The sequence below is a fragment of the Watersipora subatra genome, chromosome 3 (genome assembly GCF_963576615.1).
Source record: "Watersipora subatra chromosome 3, tzWatSuba1.1, whole genome shotgun sequence".
NCBI lineage: Eukaryota > Metazoa > Bryozoa > Gymnolaemata > Cheilostomatida > Watersiporidae > Watersipora > Watersipora subatra.
In genome coordinates, this window is record NC_088710.1 from 8802571 (window position 1) to 8820351 (window position 17781).

General features: G+C 36.4%; 1 protein-coding gene across 2 annotated transcripts; it reads right to left on the reverse strand.

Annotated features, from left to right (window-relative positions):
* Positions 1 to 2539: 2539 nt before the first annotated feature.
* LOC137389805 (proteasome activator complex subunit 3-like) lies at positions 2540 to 13196 on the reverse strand. Of its 2 annotated transcripts, XM_068075914.1 has the most exons (9): positions 13045 to 13196; positions 11880 to 11912; positions 11345 to 11407; positions 9792 to 9893; positions 8930 to 9091; positions 5766 to 5834; positions 5523 to 5645; positions 5082 to 5168; positions 2551 to 3192 (listed from the first exon to the last, which is right to left on the reverse strand). In XM_068075914.1, exons 1-9 carry the CDS (start codon positions 13072 to 13074, stop codon positions 3112 to 3114), a joined length of 750 nt encoding a protein of 249 aa, XP_067932015.1. In that variant the 5' UTR covers positions 13075 to 13196; the 3' UTR covers positions 2551 to 3111. The 2 variants fall into 2 exon arrangements, with proteins under 2 accessions (XP_067932016.1, XP_067932015.1); XM_068075915.1 differs by lacking the exon at positions 8930 to 9091 and having other exon boundaries at positions 2540 to 3192.
* Between the last annotated feature and the right edge of the window lie 4585 nt (positions 13197 to 17781).

Consider the following 17781-nt stretch of genomic DNA (forward strand, 5'->3'; position numbering starts at 1 on the left):
TATCTATATATATATGTAAATACTTTTTTACATATACGTGTATATATATATAGTGCTTTATATATAACCATTTTATTTATATATATAAATCTGGGTGTTTGTTTGTCTGTCATTTGTTTGTCTGGTTATAGTGATTAAAGTCTAAGAACGAAAAACCTACTTCCCACTATAATTGAACTCGAAAACGCCCATTCTACAGACAGGTGTACTATCCACAACACAACACGGCCTATTTGATATACTATGGAAGAGTTGTGCACATACTTATTACACCAGTTAAAATATGCACTTGCAGCAGAATATTATTGGTTACTACTAGCATGCTTGAAGATCATAATTGAGTCAGAGACCATGACACGGACTTTGGACAGACACGGCTCTTATTTTAGTGAAGATTTAGACTAGCTTAAGTTACTAGCTTAAGTTATTAGCTTAAGTTACTAGCTTAAGTTACTAGCTTAAGTTACTAGCTTAAATTACTAGCTTAAGTTACTAGCTTAAGTTACTAGCTTAAGTTAGTCAAATTCATTGAGTAATTATTTTATTACCTATTGCAGCCATGGTTACAGCCATGGTTTAAGTAGGTCAAATACTTCAAGTAGGTCAAATATTTTCAAGCAATTTTGATATAAACAAACTTTATTTTAGCCAGTCATGGTGAGAGCTAAAAATAGTTGGCAGCCAATGCATGCAAGGTAAGGGTGACTTGAAGAGGCCTAAAAAAAACGACCTTGGTTCACTTTCATGTTAAAAATGGATATCGGCGCTTAGACAATACAATCAGGCGATTTTGTTTTATCACTTAGTCGCTTAGCTACCAACTGAGAGAGCAGATGGAAACAGTATGCGAGCGAATAGAAACGTTCTTATATGACATATTATCTCCCCGTGACTGTGTGCAACTTCATGACCCCCTCAAGTTACTCTTACAAAAGTGAAGAGGTGCACCAGTCTGCCAAAACCAAAATAAGTTAAATGCTAAAGCTACAGAAAGCGACTACTTACCCATTTTCTAGGCTTTCGTGGTTTATCGTATTCACCTGCCAGAGGTTGTCAGCTACTAAACTACGTAGGCCTACAATTATAGTGCCATAGATGAGCAAGCTCGACAGGTGGCCTTTTAAGACTCTGAATGAACATGCCACATCTCAAACCTCCTCAAGATCACTTTATGCAAAACAGAGTTAAAGCTCTACCTCTAATGGTTACAACAACAGTAGGTTTTTATCAATTTCACCTACTGTATACAGATCCAGCAATTAACACCATATTTAATACCTTTCAAGATAAATAGAGGAAAAAAAGGAAATTGTAATAAACCCCAATATATAGTAATATGCAACTTACCTCATGCCATGAATTTCTTACTAGTAGAAAGGAATCAGATTCAATAAATTCCAGACAAAGGCAGTTATTTCAACAATGGCATCATACATATTCATGGAGCATGGGTTCATCGTGAATAACTTACTTGCGTATTTTTCTTTTATACCTTTGCTAGTTGATTGCCGGTGTTGCATGGTACTAAAAAAGCTTTTGCATAGAAAATTTATTTTTAATAAACGTATACAACACTTACCATTTTAACTTTTAAATAAAGGTATTTGTTTATTTCTGTGTGTCCAATACATAATTCAAATATTCAAAAGCTCGAGGCAAAGCTTAAACAGATTGTTGAAAAGCATTTCTTACTTCATATGCTCCACATTTGCTCAAGATTTAAAATAGTTTATAAACAGTAGCAGGTGATGTAGTTGCCACTGGCTAAGTTTTTTTATCCAATGAATTTGGGTAACTCAAGCTAGTAACTTGAGCTAATATTTGAATCTTTACTATAATAAAAGCCACATCTGCATGATGCCAGCTAAAATGCTAATAAAAAAGATTGCACCTCAAAGGAATCGAACTCATACATTCAGATGCACAGAGGTGAAGCCAAGCTCACTATTCCTAAACCATGCAGCCATAGCAAGGTATATATAAGGTATGCAGCTATAGCAAGTAGTTAGCTCTTAATGGTAAGCTTACTCAAATTAGCCATTGACAATGTGCTAAACTAATGACAGGTGGCAGGCAACTACAGTACCTCTCATTGTTTATGAGTTGATTTCTAACACCCGTGCAACGCCGGACATTCCGCTGGTACATGCACATTATATCTCAACTAGTTGAATGCCAGGCGCTGCACGAGTAACAAAATAATTACCCAAAGAATTTGAGAAACTAACTATTAACTTAAGCTAGTCTAAATTTTTACTATAGTAAGAAAGCCGTGTTTGTGCTTATAAGTTTGCTTATAATCGTTATTGTATGTCATGACCTCTCACGCAACCATGATCTTCAAGCGCTAGTAGTAACCAATGGTATTTTTGCAAGCAGTTAAAGCAAACTTAATATGTATGTGCACAATTATTCCATAGCATGTCAAATAGGCCGTGTTGTGTAGTGGATAGCATGCCTGTCTGTAAAAATGAAGTTCCCGAGTTCAATTCCAGGATGAAGTGGTTTTTTGTTCCTAAAACTTTATTGCTACAACTTTTGTGTTTATAACATAAGCTGTACAATTAAGCAATCTATGCAACTAAGTTTGCCTTGCTAGCAATATCATGCTAAAAGCATTCCAGTATGAACAAACAACAGTTCACGAAACAAGAGATTTTAGTAACAATAGTACTGACAACGCCTATCATAGGCGTGGCATAGGCCTATCATTGCTGTGATGCCCATAATGGGCATCACAGCAATATTTCTTTAGTTTGAATGCGACACAGACACATTTGCAGTAGAGATAAGACAAATTTAGGTAAAGAATGTATTTGTAGAAATGTTATATAGGTGTCAAGAAAGCAATACATAGCCGCGGAGTGAGGTAGCAATACCAAAAATACCACGATGACTCATGTACTACTAGAAACTGATTTTAGTCGTTACAACACGATATGTTGAAACAGACTAGAAGATAGCTGATGCCTAGCTACGTGCAATGCTTCTGGTAATTATATATAAAGTCTATCTGATGGTTGGACTACGCTAACCGAGAGTCGAGACAAGTTTTGGTAACAGTATGTATAGCCTGAGATTACTAGGACAGCAGAACCTTTATAGAGCATCTCAGTACATGTTGTGAGTGTTTTGAGTTCTTGGTCTTTTAATTTTATCCAAATTCTTCATAATGATATCGTGAAGACCTGCCTAAACACAAAGTGAAATAATTAAATACATGTACACGCGTTCAACTTATTAAAGACATTTTCAATTCAACAAATAAAAACGGTAGCTTCTTATTTTAACAAGATAATCTCTTTAGATAATTCTGGAAAAGAGTACAAGTAAATTCAATAATGGAACTTGCATCTGAATCAATTTTGTACACTTGTGACTCAATTAAAAGGAGCTGCAAACAAATCCAGTAAGGAAAAAAAACAAAAGTAGCCACAAAGTCTCTGAGCGAACAAAATAATTTTCAGACCAACCATATACACATCTACTCACTTATACTTTGCCTTCTTGCCTAATTTAGGTTATATTGCAAACCATTCTCCGCTGCCGATAGACATGCTCAACGAAAGGCATGTGCCTTTTGTTGAGCATGTCTCCTCCTCCACCAACTTCCTTCTGCGTCTCCCTCCTCTCCACTACCACTTCCTCTCCACTACCACTTCCTCTCCACTCCTCTACCACTTCCTCTCCACTCCTCTACCAGTTCCTCTACCACTTCCTCTCCACTCCTCTACCACTTCCTCTCCACTCCCTCTACACTCCTCTACCACTTCCTCTCCATTCCTCTACCACTTCCTCTCAACTGCTCTACCAGTTTCTCTCCACTCTACCACTTCTTCTCCACTCCTCTACCACTTCCTCTCCACTCCTCTACCAGTTCCTCTCCTCTACCAGTTTCTCTCCACTCCTCTACCATTTCCTCTCCTCTACCATTTCCTCTTCATTCCTCTACCACTTCCTCTACCATTTCCTCTCCACTCCTCTACCACTTCCTCTCCACTCCTCTACCACTTCCTCTCCACTCCTCTACCACTTCCTCTCCTCTACCACTTCCTCTCCACTCCTCTACCACTTCTTCTCCACTCCTCTACCAGTTCCTCTACCAGTTCCTCTACCACTTCCTCTCCACTCCTCTACCACTTCCTCTCCACTCCTCTACCACTTCCTCTCCTCTACCACTTCCTCTCCACTCCTCTACCACTTCTTCTCCACTCCTCTACCAGTTCCTCTCCACTCCTCTACCAGTTCCTCTCCACTCCTCTACCAGTTCCTCTCCATTCCATTCCACTACCACTTCCTCTCCATTCCTCTACCACTTCCTCTCCCATTTCCTCTCCACCCTACCATTTCCTCTCCGCTCCTCTACCATTTCCTCTCCACTCCTCTACCATTTCCTCTTCATTCCTCTACCACTTCCTCTACCATTTCCTCTCCACTCCTCTACCACTTCCTCTCCACTCCTCTACCACTTCCTCTCCACTCCTCTACCACTTCCTCTCCTCTACCACTTCCTCTCCACTCCTCTACCACTTCTTCTCCACTCCTCTACCAGTTCCTCTACCAGTTCCTCTACCACTTCCTCTCCACTCCTCTACCACTTCCTCTCCACTCCTCTACCACTTCCTCTCCTCTACCACTTCCTCTCCTCTACCACTTCCTCTCCACTCCTCTACCACTTCTTCTCCACTCCTCTACCAGTTCCTCTACCAGTTCCTCTACCACTTCCTCTCCACTCCTCTACCATTTCCTCTCCACTCCTCTACCACTTCCTCTCCACTCCTCTACCAGTTCCTCTCCACTCCTCAACCAGTTCCTCTCCACTCCTCTACCACTCCTTTACCGCTTCCTCTCCACTCCTACCACTTCCTCTCCACTCCTGTACCACTTCCTCCCCACCTATTGATTTCTCTCTTAACCTCCACCCAGACTCAGCCATGCCTACCACCCTTCATTCATTTGTACTTGCCCCTCTGAGAGTGATCTCACCCTAGTTTCTCTTAATCTCCCCCCACTCTCATATAAATCCTGCTTCTCCACCTAGTAGTAGACTAGTCATTCACAGATTGCCTTTCAATACTCACGTAGTGGTTTCTTAGCTCAGCACAAACTAGCCTTAGAGTTATGAACTCCTTCTCATCCAGCTCTTGGACTGCTCTTCTGTAGTCATCCTAAAAAAGTAAACAGAGCTCCAAAAGAGACAATTTCAATCTCAATCATTATATTCACAGAATACCAAATAACTAATGAAACTAAATCTAGGCCGCCTGTTCCTTGCCCCAATCACTCCAGTCCTAAATATTGAACTAAAAGCCATGTTGTCTCAAGAAAATCTCTGTCAAGACCTCATTTGCTTGTTTTATTTAAAGATCAGGGTTCTTTGCGCAGCAGTAACGCGACTAGTGGTGACAGCCTTCAACATAGTTCAAACACCACCATGACATATCATTAGTGTTCTTGCCAGGGGACGAGACTGCAAGGGCATATTATGAGCATTGGATAAGGAATAAGTGTTTAAACCGTACCAAATGTGGATACTTCGCCAGTTTGGCACAAAGCTTAGCTCGGTGTACGAAATATCTGGTGAGGGCGTCCAGATACGTCGCGGCATCACCTTCAACTTGCCTCGCCTCAGCTAGGGCTTCCTCCTGCAGTTGAGCAAGAAAACGATGAACTGCCATGAACCCCAAACGCCAATAGAGCCATGAACACAAACCAATCAGCTGATGAAATAAACAGGAAACAGTAATCGCACTGCATCAACCTACTTGTATGGACACACCAAAGTTGTTGCCATCTTCTATTCTAGGAATGTTCATTTGAATCCACATCTTTATCTGCAAATGTACAACAAAAGTGACTCATAACTATTTAAACTAGATCTTCGTCCGTGCGATTTCATTAAATTTTTTTAATATTTTTCTACATTCAAGACTACATCCACTTTAGCGTTCACTGAAGAACCTTAAAGGTTGACTTGCAACAAAATTAACATTACTGTTATTTGGTATTAAAAAATTCACCATGTCTTACTTTGCTGTGTTGTAGGTACAAAATATGTGGAAATGCAATTACGAGCTCTTAAAAGCTCAAAAACGAACAGTTGATTGCCTGCTGCCATCACAAAACCGCCGTAGATCGGAATCTGAGCCATTTTGGAAAGCGAATCCAAACTACGGCGGTCTCGTGTGGCTGCGATTAACTGTTCGTTTTTGAGCTTTTAAGAGCTTGTAATCACATTTCCCCCTACAACACAGCAGAGTAAGACATGGTGAATCTTTTGATATCAAATCACTGTAATGTGAATTTAATTGCAAGTCAACCTTTAAGTCAGTGTACAAGGCATGACTCGAGTTGTAAAAATGTTAAAAGAGAGCTATGAGAAGGGGAATATACCATAAAACCTCTAATTGAACGCCACCTCTAATTGAACGCCACCTCTATTTGAACGCTCTCTATTTGACTGTCACTATGAGAGATGGGTTGAAAAATAGAGCGTCACTCTCTATTTGAACGCCACCTCTATTTGAACACTGCTTTGACAATCTTTGATCTATATGAACCCATAATATCAAGGACTCAGTAAAAAAGTATCCACAGAATCGTTTACATCAACAACAATCAATTCTCATGTTGTCACACGCCAAAGCTTCTAACTTGTTTTTACTTTAAAACTGAAAGCAACACCATAGAAATAATTAATAACAGCCTTAGGCTAATAGTAGTTCCTTGTTTAATGCGGCCTTGATACTTTGAAGTACATCTATATAAAAACGGTTTATATTTGCAATAATACAAAGGTCACGTTTAGCGAGAAAAATTTTACGCATTGCATTTGTGCTAAATGCAACCAGTAAAAGTTTTGCTCTGCCAAAAAAAAAATTGTTTGACAAAAAAATATCGACTAGTTCAGCAGTACGGAAGAAGCGTTGCGGTCAGAAGATATTGTGAAAGGTATTGGACATCCAAAAGATGTTCATTCCATCGAAAGCAACAATCAGAACGCAGCTATCCGAGCAAACGATGCAAATATTTTTGTTTTAAAAACAGTAACTTTTTGTTTTCTCATGTAATAAAATTATGGCTCATTTATGTCACCTGTTCATGAATATATCTCTGTAGTATTTGATAGATTAACCCTTTCACTGCCGAATACACATTTTTGCAAAATCTATGGTCGACTACCGTATGCAAATTTTTGCGAATTCCCCAGCAATTGCGTAGTAACTTAATTTTATTATTCGTTGACAACATAACCAACATTCTTTAGTATTTTTATGGTATTGACAGTGTTGTCCGAGGATTTTTTTTTATAAAATGAGCCTAAATTCGCGAAGCAATTTTAAATCTTTGTTTAGGAATTTCCTACTCAAAAACAAACATTTTTTTCCGACATTCGAACTATTTAGTGTACCTAAAGTAGTAGTATGTAGCCAGTACCTACCGAGTTAGAAAACGAAAAATTATGGTGATGAAATTATAGCCGATTCAAATTCAGAATTAAATGTTCAGATCAGCAAAGTGACAGCACTGACTCTGATTGTGGTGCAATTATATTTTGTGTAAGAATAACGAACATTGTAGATTTTCCAGTGGCAATGTGCCAGGCTAATAGCAACCGGCAAGCAACTCTCATTACTTCTCATTGTTTATAAGCTGATTTTTATTCCCCGGACAACGCCGGGTAGCACAGCTAGTACAGATATAAAATAAAGATATGTCTTCAAACTTAGAGTGGAATAAAAATTGTAAGCTCGAACAAATTACAAAGCAGGACACAGGCTATAATATCATGGTGGTTAATTGCACGCAATAGATATCAACTAGTAGAGATATTTTTCAGTTTCTCAATGCATATTTATTAAGAGATCTTTGACAAGTTTGAGGTAAGTTAGCAGATTTCTTGCATCCAAAAGGTTTAATATTGCTCCACCGGAAAATGATGGCAAAAAATAGGCGGCATTCCTCACTATTGTAAAAGGGCTAAATTACATGTTTGAAAATGATGGTGGCAATAGAGATGAAAACGGCATAACTTGCTGCACATTAGTCCAAACGAAGTGTTACCGATTCACCTTACATACTGCTTATTGTTTATACAATTTTATAACTTATATTTTCAATTTTTACTGGCATCTTCACTTTTCTTTACAAAGTTAGAGCGAATCGAGAAACTCCGCAAGTCGAGTAAAGCGAGCCACATTAAGTGTAGCATCAAATGCTCGCTCCATGTTTATATCACATGTAGGAGAATTTGTATTTTAAGGTGATCGTAATTCAAGGTTCGACTGTAACACATAATAAAATTGATATTAACAACTTATTCTAAGGATGAACTTAGACAAAAATCTAGTAGCTTTTATTCAATGTATTGGTATTTTTCAATCATTTGCAATTGCTTTTGATGTTTTATGTGATTTGACCGCCAGGATGTTTTAAGAATAAAATCGATATAACTTGATCGGGATTAAAATGCTCAGGTCAATCGGATGTGCGATTATAACAACTATACTTGAACACAATAACCGATATCAACTATCGCAACAATAGCAGCTGCTGCGTCATTTCACACGAATTTTTCTGCCGAGTGTTTTAATCGCAATAAAATTTTGTCGATTTTCAACTAGAAAAATCCTGGTAGAAAATCAACTCAAACATTAAAAACAATCGCAAATGATAGAAATATACCGATACTTTCTGATGAACTCTTAAAAAAATGGTGTCAGTTCATACTGAAGTGTTAGAATTCATCAGGCGGTAGAAAAAACCGATCTCTTTGGTTTAGTAGCCTATAGAGGCATCCTGATATACATTAAGTCCTACATTCTTCAGCAAGCATTCGTACAATTAGGTCAATGCGCATAAATAGCTTATGCAAAAGATAGTCTATGAGCAAAATACTCAAATTCTATGGAGGAAGTTTGATACAAACACTGTTCGCTGAGTCCATGAGATCCATAATTTTAGGCTTTATTTTGTCGATGAGCTCAACAATATATGGATTACAGACTACAGATCCACATGCAAAGGCATACACTTTTGTTCCTGTAACCTCACCGACATCATCTGGCAGTTTCCTCTTTTTGGCAACAACCTGAGAAAAAATTAAATAAGAATTTGAACCTGCAAGCACTGCCTCAATCTCGTTAAGTGGTGAACTAGTATAAACAAAGTCATTCTTGGGATGTCATGCAACAGAAGACTTGTGTTCAGAATCTTTTTCAAAAATTACCAGTTTTAAGTAGTACCTCTTTGTTGTTTTGTACAAGCTTCTAAAAAAAGATATAAATAGTGAATTTATGCAAAAAATAAAAAGTATGGGGAGTTCAAAAGAAGTGCTAAAAAGAATTGCTGTTGCATATCATTTCATTAGACTATCAAGTTTTACGATGGATTTACTACATACACGTGTATCCAACTTTATTATTCCTTGATAACAGTTTCTTTGGTGAAGCAACTGTGACAATTGTAGCAATGTTTTGCTTTTCAATAACATAACAAAGGAGTTGGATCAGAAGACACCCGTACCAATGTAAGAGATTGGATCACAAGACACTCTTGTATCAATAAAACAAGGGGTTGGAGCACAAGACACGTATCAATATAAAAATCTGTCATTGCTAACTGATATGGTCAGTGTATACTTAATATATATATCTGACATTAATATGAGCAGCTGAAGTAGGATACAAATTTTGAGCAAGAATTTTTAATGATTTGATAACATTTGTAATAATAATCTCAGAATTATAGGAACAGGCCCAAGGTAAAACTGAGTTAGCACTAGTACTCACCCCATTCACATCGGCAGCATCAATAGCGGGTATTGGTGCTGGTTTAGGAATCCCGGTATCGCTGGCAATCTGAGTCAGTCTGCTTATACACAGGATGTCCGACTACAAGATTACCAAACAGGAGTGTACGCATACATAAAGTTACCTTGATCGCAACCACACTTTTACAAATCTATGTTTCCTTGCAACAACACAAATACACACATGAGATGCGAAACTAAATGTGAATTAACATATAAACAACCTTTAACTTTTAGCTGGTTGCTGTTACAATACACTTGCGATGTGAGCAGCTATTTAAGCGAATAACATAATAGATAAACTCCACATTTTTACCATACTTTGTTTGGTCAAGATCAGGACAATAGAGAAATCAGATTCATTTCAAATATTTTTGCAAGTTGCGCGAAGCGAGTGCTTCTAAAGATAAACTTTTTTATTGACAAAGCCCAAAAATATGGATAATCTGATAGCCTTAAGAGAAATTAACTTTTAGCAATAGAATAACTACTCACGAATGGTAAAATAACTATACTTAGTTTTAATCGAAATGCCAATTAACTGCCAAGTTGTGGCAATTGTTGGTAGCATGTTTTACCTCTCGAGTCTGGCATGTTAGCATGAGCTGTCTATTGATAAAATCAATTGTTTCGTTTAAAAGTTGGGGGCAGTCACAGATTTAGAGATTTCATTGCATAGAATTATCAGCACTATTTTCAGTGTTTGTGTGACATGCGCACAAACACTTTGTATGTTGTTTTTTCTAATCTATTAGTGATGGCTAAATCAGAACTAATTTTGAGATACCTATTTATATGTTTGATGGTAGCTGCCCTACTTTAAAACGATTTTCCTAGTGTGAGTTTTGTGGCCTAATGCTCTAGTATGTATATGGGTTTGCTCTGCTACATTGTTTGACTGATTTCATCCCAACTTCACACACATATGCTCCGTGCCTTCTGCCAGGTCGCTAAACATATTTGGTTTCAAAACTCCGATCCTGAGAACCAGCTGATGAATGTTGTAGCCAAAATTACTGATTCCCCCTTTGTGATTGTGTCTGTCTGTTTGTCTGTGTAAACCCAAAGCGTTTCTTTTTACAATTTTTGGCCAATTTCATCCTGAGAACCAGCCTCTAAAACACCAACCTGCAGGATATCTGATTCACAATGACAGAAATCCTTGACATTGTCAAACTTACCGCTAGTATTTTGTTAAATCTAAGACAGCAATAATTTTGAGTAATAACAATCTGTGACATTTTCTATAAGAATTCTAATACTAAAATTCAACTACACCGGAGTGTTGAAAAGTACAACTGATCGATGTTAATGGTTCAGTGAAACCATTACTTTTTTCTATTTAGTAACAAAATATTTAACTAAAAATTGAACACGATGCTTTAAGTAGACAATGTTTTTGATTGGACAACAAACAAACATTTTCTCAAAGGAGTAGCCAATCAAATTTTAGCATGATGTCGGTATTAGCTGGAGAAAAAGGACAGGATGAAAGTGGGTATAAAAAGTAGTTGTAAAAGTGAGAAGACAAACCGCCAGAAACTTGTCCAGTTCCTCAACTTTTAATGGGAACTTCTCTGTGACATTCTTTTCAGCCTGCAATTGGCAACAGAGTATAATTAAATATGCTCCTGGTTTCTTCTCCGTTTGCTTTTGAAGGAAAATTCCACAAAATCATCACAGGAAGTATTATTGAAGAGACATCTGACAAGCCTCCATAGAGTTTAGGTAAACATCTCATAAAATACAAATGAGCAGCGTATCTATGACTTATGCTACAATGAATAAAATCATTCACTAATCAAGTATGCTAATGAATAAAATCATCATTTTAAAATTTTATTAAAAAAATTTATTCAGAAATGACAGGAACCAAAGAATATTACTAGAACGCTACCTACCACCAAAGTAGTTTATAAGATTATTTAAGATATTTTTTAAATACTTGAAAAAACATAATAAAAAGGTATTTTGAGTTAGAGCAAAAACACTTGTAACATTACTACCTTCTCTTATGAAAATTTATGAAAGTTCTAATAAATGCTATGAGAATAAGAAATTTACTTACAACAGCCTTGTTTCGATCTATGAAGTCTGTCACCTGCAAGAAATACAGTTTATTGTAAAATGAACTGCTTCAATGGCATACAGACATCTCAAAAAATTTGGTTGAATTGAAAAAAAAGGTAAATATTTATAACAAGGTTTATCTTTTCTTATACAAACCAATTTCTACTTTGTAAATATTGGAAGTTGTTATTGTCAAGAGGTCAATAGACTGCCACCATTGGTTTGACAAGGGTATGTGTCAAATGCTTAAGTAGGTGCAAATTTACACAACTGTGTAAATACATAGCACAACAATGAAGACTTCAACCTGAACAACTTGTGAGCAAGATAATGATCATTATGACGATTGACAGTTCTATGTTGATGATAGTTAACAGTCCCAAAACCCCATATCTTTGGAATATTGAAGACACATGTATATCATTACAGTTTAAAACCTGATTCTTCGACATAACTACTAGTCTAAAATGAGTTATGTTCAAATGATCAGATATTTTACAGTGGCCTGCGCAAACACAATATTTGCATGGCTCAAAAACCATTACATAAGCCTTTCAATGAAATAAAATAGCTATACTTAAAATTTCACATCAAACTGCATGCCAGAATAAAACTTCACTATCATACAATATCATGCAGAATGCTAATGGATTTTCTACTTGTGGCCACTAAAATATATTGTCCAATTATCATTCAAGCTGATAGATGTATAATTTACATCGTTTTGGACTAAAAAATGAAATAGTGATCAAAATGAAGGTTAGTTTTATACTTGATGGTTATTATCATCTTAACATGAACCTTGATTGTTGCATAACAAAGCGAGACCGCTACAACAGGAACTATCACTTCCAACGTAACTAAATTAAATATCTGTGACCATTCTTAGTAGCACTAAACAACGAGTAATTTTTATTAACGATGTGAAGCCCGAGGCAGGAATGTATAGGTTACGTATAATGACATTTACGTCATATTTTACATTACTCTTTTCGATAGGTCAAACTAACAAAAAGTTGTTTAAATATGACTACTTCCCGACTATACTATACAGAAATAATCAGTTTAAAGAATTATTTTTAAAATGTACCAACATCAAATGGGCATGTTTTGCTCACTAGAACTTATTTACGTGCTAAATATTGAGCCCTACTCGCACTTACTTTCTGTTGAGCATCAGATGTTGAGGACATGACAAATATACCAATGCAAACGTTTCTTACGAACAACAAGGACACTTTTGTAAAGATTATACTTTTAGGTCGCAAACAAAAGCTCGCCGCTTTCTGCGACTATTGAAAAAAGAAAAACAGGTGGCCAGTTGTGAGAACATGCAGTCGCTCCTTCTGCGCCAAAGAGCTGCGCCTTATTCGCCATCGACATGTTGTTGTACCAAAGCCTTATGAATCCAGTTTGCGAACGAATAATACTTGACACGCGGTTTACGTACACGCCAACAGTTATATACTATATGAGCAATCTTTATTGTGGTAATCAATAGTCATATTTTACAATAGTTAGTAATAGTGCTGCACGATATCTTTGCATGTACATTCGATTACCTATTCAAAATCTCAAAATATGTCGAACATCGAAAAATATCAGAAGTTGGAGGAAAAGAACATTGGAGTTGTCTTCTTTTAATATATAATATTAGGCTTTAATATGAACGATAAGAAAAGATATTGGTTGAAAAATAGGAGTTGTCACCTCGGTACAATAAAGAGACAAGACAACTCCATTTTTCAAAATAATATCGGCTTCGATATTCATATCGACTTGAAAACTGACCAAATATAAAATCATCCACTGAAATATATCGTCATATCGAATTATATCGCGTTATCATGCAGCACTAGTTAGTAATCTTTTATTTTGCTGACGACAAAATAACAAAAAGCCTCTATTTGCAGGCATATTATCCAATAAAACGGAAACTGTAGAAGTATCCTGAATGCAAGGTAGTAGTGAACAATTCATATTTAGTTTGAGATTATTTGTGTGAAAATTAAAAGAAAATTTACATGGGAGAATGACTTCAAATAAGTAATGCAGGAGAACTTATACAAAAATAAATTGATTGATATGTACTATATACAAGGGTTCAGGTCTGAAGAATAGATCCTCTATGAGTATTGATTGTGGCAAGATTGATTGTTATTAATAAGTGAATGACTATAATATGGTCTGTACCATTTGTCTGTGTAAGTATCGTTGAGGTTTACTTCTATGGTTTATCTGCAGTGGGTTAATTATGCTTTCAATTGAATCGGCAACTTCCATGTACAAATTCTAGCAGGTCTTGATAGTTGTGAGGGTTAGGGAATATTTTCTTTCTTAGATTGGTGTAGTTGGTGCATCTGTATAGGTAATGGTCTACTGTTTCGTCCTCATCCAGGCATGTGCATGTTGGTGTAAATGTTAAATTGAGTTTGTATAAGTGATATTGTAAGGTTGTGTGGCCTGTGAAGAGCCCAGTTAAAATTGATATTTGTCTCCTTGGTAATATAAGCGGAATTGGGTTTTTCTCCAGATGATCTGATTCTAGGTCCTTTAATAAACCAGTGGGACAGTGTCCTATTATGAGATGAGTTTCCCATCGACGTTGTCGATCATTAGTTAGTTGCTTTCAAATAGTGGATCTTTTAAAATGACTTGCTGACATATCTGCTATAGTTGTGTTTCTACCATTTAGACTTACAATGTGGGAATGTATTTTTTTCTGAAGTTTGCTTTTTGTAGATAACAAAGTTTTTGCGAAATAACTTTGTCCTATTACCATTCTACAGTATGTGTATATGTCTCTGGAGCTTAAAGACTCAGCTGTAGGTATGTTTGTGATATGGTGGAGTGCTTCCGTTGAGGGATTAGTCTTTGCTCCTATAGCATGTCTTTTAAACAACTATGGAGAGAGATGTCAGCTTTTTGATTCCATATAAAACTATTGTAGAACACTTTCGGCATTATGGTTGATTCTAGTATCTTTTTAGAATAGTATGGCTTTAACCCTGCATTGATGAACAGGAGAAGTAATCTCCATCTTTTGGCCAATATCGCTTTTGATTCTTCTCTTTGTGTGTTGAATGTTAAATTAGAGTCTAGAGTTAAACCTAAAACTTTAGTAGAATTGGTAATGTTTATGTTTTCTCCGCTGACTTGAAGTTGTTTTGGGTTGCAGTTGAATCAAATAGTATCTGTCTTGAAACAGTTTGCTTTCATGCGCCATTGTTCTAGCCAGTGTGTGAGCTTCATGCAGTTGCTTTCCATTGTTTCATATAGTAGTTTTTCATTTGGTCTTGAGCAGATAACTGAACAATCATCTGCATATTGAAGCAGGGTTCCATTCCATGAGTTCAGCATGTCTCTTGTGCTCTTGTGTAACGTATAAGAAGTATAGGGGATAAGATGCTTCCTTGTGGCAGTCCTATTTTGCATTGTTCTGGCTTTGATAGATGGCTGTTAACTTTAATTCTGATTGTTCGTTGTGTGAGGAAATTAAATATTAATTGAAGGAAGGATTCATTTATTCCTAATTCAGCGAGTCTGAACAGCATTCCTTGGTGCCATACACTGTCAAAAGCTTTTTGTAGGTCGATAAAAAGGCCTGCGACCTTTTGTTTAGTTGATTGATTGTGTTGAACTTCTATCAACATTGGACATAAGTAAGTAGAGGTAGATCTGCTTTTACGAAATCCGTGTTGGTATTTTGGTATCCAGCCTTCTGACTCTGTTAGAATTCTAAGTCTGTGCTCAATTATTCTTTTTAGAATTTTGCCACATATAGATGTTATTGTGATTGGGCGATAGTTGTTTGTTGTGGTGTAATCTTTCTTCCCAGGCTTTCTCAAGAAAATTACTACATTGTTGGAAAACGGCCACTTGCTTGAGGTAAGAATCCTGTCAAACAGGATTTTGAGTGTAATTTGAAACTGGAAACTTCCATTTTTTATCATTAAAGGGTGTACGCCGTTGTAGTCGGGTCCTTTTCCTCTGGTTTTAATTTTTTGTGTAGATTTGATCATTTTTTCTATTGTGACTGGTGTGGTCAAGTGTGGAAATCTAGGTTCGTTTTGCAATTTTTCTGCAAGTCTTTTGTTCACTTGCGCCGCTTACGAGTCCCTGATGACTGAGTCTGATGTAGAGTTGATGTTAAGGTGTTTGCCTTTGAAGATGTTGTCATAGAAGAGTCCTGTTTTACTTGAATCAGTGGTTAGAATTTTGTTGGCGGTACTTAAATCGCCGATCTTGGCATTAGTATTGTTATAAAAGGTTCGCTTGAATTTCTTCTAAAACTCTGGACCATTACTGCAGTTAAGGGCATCTGCTTTTGTTTCCAGAAATTTTGTTTTTGCATCTTCCAATGCTGCTCTGAATCTTTGTTTTGATAATTCAAGCTTATCACCATTCTCACAAGAACTTCTGTATTTAAATTTTTCCTTTGCTTGTTCTTTTGACAAGGTTGACAGTTCTTCATTCCAGTAGGGTTTGCAGTGCCCTGATAACTTAATTTTTGGGACGTTTGATTTTTTGGAACAAGTAAGATTGGTAAGAATTTTGTTCCATATAATTGTAGGATCTGTTTTTGTTACAATCCTTGGGATTGTTTCTGCTGAAAGTATCTCTAATTGTGTAGTATATTTAATCCACTCACATCTGTTCCAAGATTATGAGATTTTCGGTTCTGTTTTTATCTTTTGTGTAGTAAACAATGTCCACAACAGAATGTGGCCTCATGTTGGTGCTCCTGGAAAAAGTTCTGTGGAGTCATCTGTGCACTGGTTGCTTATTATGGTAGCTGTATTCTGGGTTGTCAGGATAAGGTCTATAACACTTCCTCCATTATTGCAGAGGAAAGTGAAATCTTTGTGTTGTTCTATCACTTCAAAGTTTTGGTTATTGCAGTGGTTAAAAAGCCGTCGGCCAAGTGTATTGGTTTTGCAGTCATTCCAAGCCGGGTGCCAACAATAATACACACAGTAAGACACTCATAAGACCGCATAAGACACGCCAACAGTAATTGGTTTCTGTTTCGTATTAAACTGTATAAGGTTTACCAGAAAATCTATGTAGGCCTACTAAAAAGATTGTTGTATCAAGTAGTAGTGGTTTTTACCATATGCTAAAACTAATATGCTGCAATACAATGTATGTAATAAACTAACTAACCCATTGAGTATGAGATATCTTGCATATCCACCCAATAATGTGTGTAAAAGTATTTTCAAGAATTAAAAGTTGTCCTCTCATATGAACGCATTAGTGCCAGTAACATACAACTCCAACTTCGACTAGTTTTATTGGTTTACTGAATACATGTACTGTACTCATTTTTGGATTTAGTCTATTTGGCTCAAAAGCTGGTGAGCGAAGGTGATAATAGCTAGTCAGTTTAATAGACTCCACATATTTATTCAGCTTTGCCTATCAATAATGACTGATCATCATGCAGTTAGCCATTATTATGCACAACACTCAATCACACATTCTATTCATGCCTACACAATCACTGGTAGTAATATGTATGATTATAAAACAAGGATAAAAATTAGCCTTTATGAAAAATACATTTTATTAATTCTTAATGCAAGTAATAAGATCACGTAGTCAACGCTATTAAACTATTAGCTGCATAGGACTAGCTTCAGCACAAGGCCAAAAATAAACAGTTAAGTTAGTATATATATATATATATATATATATATATATATATATATATATATATATATATATATATATATATATATATATATAAGTACAAAGACGGAAAAAGATTTTAGCAACAGTTTATGACTAAAAGTTTCATACTGTAATCATCAGATGCTAATGTGAAGTCTATAGCTTCTATAGACTCTAGCTTCTATAGTCTATAGCTAGTCTCTAGACTTCACATTAGCATCTGA

Bases quoted from the DNA above. Each gene is read 5' to 3' on its own strand.
- LOC137389805 (XM_068075914.1), bottom strand. From the start codon at position 13,074: ATGTCCTCAACATCTGATGCTCAACAGAAA. The intron at 5,646-5,765 runs GTAGGTTGATGC...GCTCAACTGCAG, and splicing joins ACTTTGGTGTGTCCATACAA to GAGGAAGCCCTAGCTGAGGC. The intron at 5,169-5,522 runs GTACGGTTTAAA...TTACTTTTTTAG, and splicing joins TGGCGAAGTATCCACATTTG to GATGACTACAGAAGAGCAGT.